The sequence below is a fragment of the Phanerochaete carnosa genome, assembly GCF_000300595.1.
Source record: "Phanerochaete carnosa HHB-10118-sp unplaced genomic scaffold PHACAscaffold_3, whole genome shotgun sequence".
Taxonomy (NCBI): Eukaryota; Fungi; Basidiomycota; class Agaricomycetes; order Polyporales; family Phanerochaetaceae; genus Phanerochaete; species Phanerochaete carnosa.
In genome coordinates this window covers 2,568,303-2,571,453 of record NW_006767630.1, presented here as the reverse complement: position 1 = coordinate 2,571,453, position 3,151 = coordinate 2,568,303, and the positions used below count along the sequence as shown (strand labels likewise).

The following is a 3,151-nucleotide window of genomic DNA, read 5'->3' as shown; positions in this document are numbered from 1 at the left end:
TGCGCTTTGAAGCAGCACCCTCTGGATTATCGGACTCATGCTGACGACCACGCGTAGTCAAGATTGTGAAAGTCTTAGGTGAAGGAGGATTTTCTTTCGTGTACCTCGCCCAGGATGAGCACAGTGGGGTGAATATGCTGTACCGTTGTAAAATCTTGTTTGTGCTGACTAGCAGCTATAGAGGCAGTTCGCCTTGAAGAAGATCCGATGTCCCGGTGGGAACGAGGACGTCCGGCAAGCTATGCGAGAAGTTGAGGCGTATAGGCGGTTCAAGTATGTGGCCCCGGCTTTCTCAGGATAATGAGTGCCGGACTGAGCCCTCAGAACGCAGACACCCGAACATCATTCGCATTCTCGTATGTCTCCGCTGCTGAAGGCATACTCCGTTCACCCTGACGATGATGTCTAGGATTCGGCGGTTGTACAGGACTCCGCTGGTGACGGTCAAGTAGTGTATCTCTTCCTACCTCTCTACAAGGTTAGCCGTACATCCTACGTCTGCCAACATTGAACTCAAGAATTTGTAGAGGGGAAATCTCCAAGATGCTATCAACGCTAATTCGATAAATGGCACACACTTCTCTGAAAAGGAGATGCTCCGCCTGTTCAAGGGGACCTGTGAAGCTGTACGGGCTATGCACGATTATCGCGCGCCCATTGCCTCCCGCTCCAACCCTCGCGTCTCCCGAGAAAACCAATCCTCATCGGCCGATCGGCGGCCGCAGCAGCCACAACGGAACATCAATGCTGATAACGGTCACTCTGATGACGAAGATGACGCGATGCTTCCGCAACCCGAGGGCGATGCTGAGGGTGGCTACTCATACCATGGACCGGCGAGTCGATCATCTGTTCCTCTCCTCAACAGAGGTCCAGACGTGGGAGAAGCGATCTTTGACGGAGACGAAGAGCTTGCACGTATTCAGCAAAGTGGTGTGGAGAATGGTGCAATCCCTGGAGACACGGAGTTAGTGCCCTACGCGCATCGAGATTTGAAGCCTGGGTGTGTCCACTGTCTGTTCTCCAGCTGCTGCTGGGCTAACTGCGCACAGAAACGTTATGGTTGCGGACGACGGCCGACCAATCCTCATGGACTTTGGCAGTGCCACGAAGGCGCGCATCAAGATCGAAAACCGCTCCCAAGCGCTGTTGCAGCAAGATATTGCTGCTGAGCAGAGTACTATGGCATACCGAGCGCCCGAGCTGTTCGATGTGAAAACTGGCATCACCCTCGACGAGAAGGTGGACATCTGGTCTCTAGGCTGCACGCTCTTTGCTCTAGCCTACTTGCATTCTCCTTTCGAAAACACACAGACTACGGAGCAGGGCGGCTCGATAGCTATGGCAGTCATGAATGCGCAGTACAAGCACCCCAGCTCGCAATACTCACAAGGTTTCAAAGAGCTCATTGACTCAACGCTCAAAGTTAACCCGCAAGACCGACCAGATATTCATCAAGTACGTGGCGTTGAATGGCTGTCCACGTAGCAACTAATCTTTGACGCTGCGCCTACAGGTCGTAGAAATGACTGACAAGCTGCTTCAGCGACTATGATTGATCGTCACATCTCTACGGCTAGCCCCACTCGATCGGACTGCGCGACGCCCTACTTCTCGCTCGGTATCAGAGCCTCACACTCCTTCAGTATTTATACATGTAGTGTATAGAATGAACGCGTCTGGATATGTATTGTGTTGACGCCGGAGCATACATTTTAATCGGTGCTTCACACAGACTTCTCTCAGTGCCTTCTAACTTTCGCGTCCTCGGTGGACTTTTTCAACGCATTGCTAGCCTTGACCCTTACGCTCGCTCTTAGCGGCTCTTTTAGGGATTTTGCTATTGCAGTACCAGGTTTTGCGGAGGCCTCCTCTGACGGAACGGCAGGTGTCGCAGGCTGATCTTCCTTAGTTTTCGCCTCTGCCTTATTTAAAGGCTTCGATGCGTCCTTCGCGCTGCTCACCTTGCTTGGCTTGGACAAAGTTTTGGCGTACTTGACGGCCAACTTATCCTCGACCTTCTCCTCGACCTTACGTCTCTTTCGTGGAGGCTCGTCAGATGAAGCTGCAGAAGACTTGGGCGTGTCACCGGTAGTCTTGGCCTTCTCCGCCTGTTTACGCCTCCTCTTGACAATCTCTTTATGCTTTGCGCGTTTAGCTTTGATGGTGGCGAGCTTGGCTTTCTGTGACATAAATTAGCGTATACTGCAGGAGGATGGAACGTAATGCGCACCCTTTTCTCTGCACGTTTTGAGAACCCACCCTCCTTTGGCTTTGGCTCGATTTGCACCTTGCACTCTTCGTTTAGTTGGCGGATGAGGTCCCGAACATTGCCCTCGGGACCAGCTCCCGATACTAGCTCGACGAAATGCGTGAATCGCCGATTATGTGCCTAAGAGCTATCAACTGTTTGAACCATCGGAAATATGGCACGGGACATGCTGTGGCTCACCTTTGATGACTTGTGCACATCCCCCATTCTTGAGTTCTTCAGCAGCTTTCCTGGACAGAGAATACACGCGCGAACGTCCGGGTCCATAGAGATAATGTACAGTGGGTCGCTGACGGCTTGAGTGACGGACATTGGCGGGAACTCGTTCTCGGCTTCGCTATCCTCTCCTGCCTCACTCTCCATACCTTCCATTTCCTCCTCACTATCCTCTTCGACCTCTTCCTCTTCGACGTCCCCATCTTCGGCCCTCCAATCAGCCCCTTTGTCATCTGAGCTTGACTCAGAGCTGCTAGAGTCGCTCTCCTCGGAGTCAGTGTCTTGCAAACCCAGCACCTCCTTCATCTCGCTATCCAGTCCCAGCTCTTCCTCTTTCTCCAGCTTCCATACCCGCTTTTGTACGCGTTTGAACATATCCGAGATGGTGGATCCACGAGTGGCAAGGGCAAAGCAGGCCAAAGACCCAAGAGGGAACGAAACACACGAATGTGAAAATCCGAAAGCGTCCACCGTGGTCAACTTTTTAGCGCGCAACCATCTCCTCCTTCAATCCGTTCGCTTTCGATGCATTGTCGTCCGCTGCAGTGCATCCCATCTCGCGTTCCTGGCAGTTGTCTCATAGTCCGAACTCTACATGAAGACGCTGCAGATCATGCGCGTCGTCCTACGCCTTCCCAGGGTTGGCAACAGAAACGCAAATCC

At 52.6% G+C, this 3,151-nt stretch overlaps 1 protein-coding gene across 1 annotated transcript; it reads left to right on the top strand.

The window, feature by feature from the left end:
• The first annotated feature begins 10 nt into the window (after positions 1-10).
• PHACADRAFT_252405 (uncharacterized protein) lies at positions 11-2,851 on the top strand. The gene is made up of 9 exons (XM_007393494.1): positions 11-128; positions 182-273; positions 332-356; positions 410-478; positions 528-1,003; positions 1,053-1,458; positions 1,517-2,183; positions 2,234-2,392; positions 2,453-2,851. The coding sequence occupies exons 2-7, from the start codon at positions 242-244 to the stop codon at positions 1,553-1,555; spliced, it is 1,047 nt and encodes a 348-aa protein (XP_007393556.1). The 5' UTR covers positions 11-128; positions 182-241; the 3' UTR covers positions 1,556-2,183; positions 2,234-2,392; positions 2,453-2,851.
• Positions 2,852-3,151: the final 300 nt, after the last annotated feature.

Excerpts from the sequence above, each read along its gene's own strand:
- PHACADRAFT_252405 (XM_007393494.1), top strand. The coding sequence starts at position 242 with ATGCGAGAAGTTGAGGCGTATAGGCGGTTCAA. Across the intron at positions 274-331 it reads GAGGCGTATAGGCGGTTCAA|ACACCCGAACATCATTCGCA; the intron begins GTATGTGGCCCC and ends CTCAGAACGCAG. Across the intron at positions 1,004-1,052 it reads CATCGAGATTTGAAGCCTGG|AAACGTTATGGTTGCGGACG; the intron begins GTGTGTCCACTG and ends AACTGCGCACAG.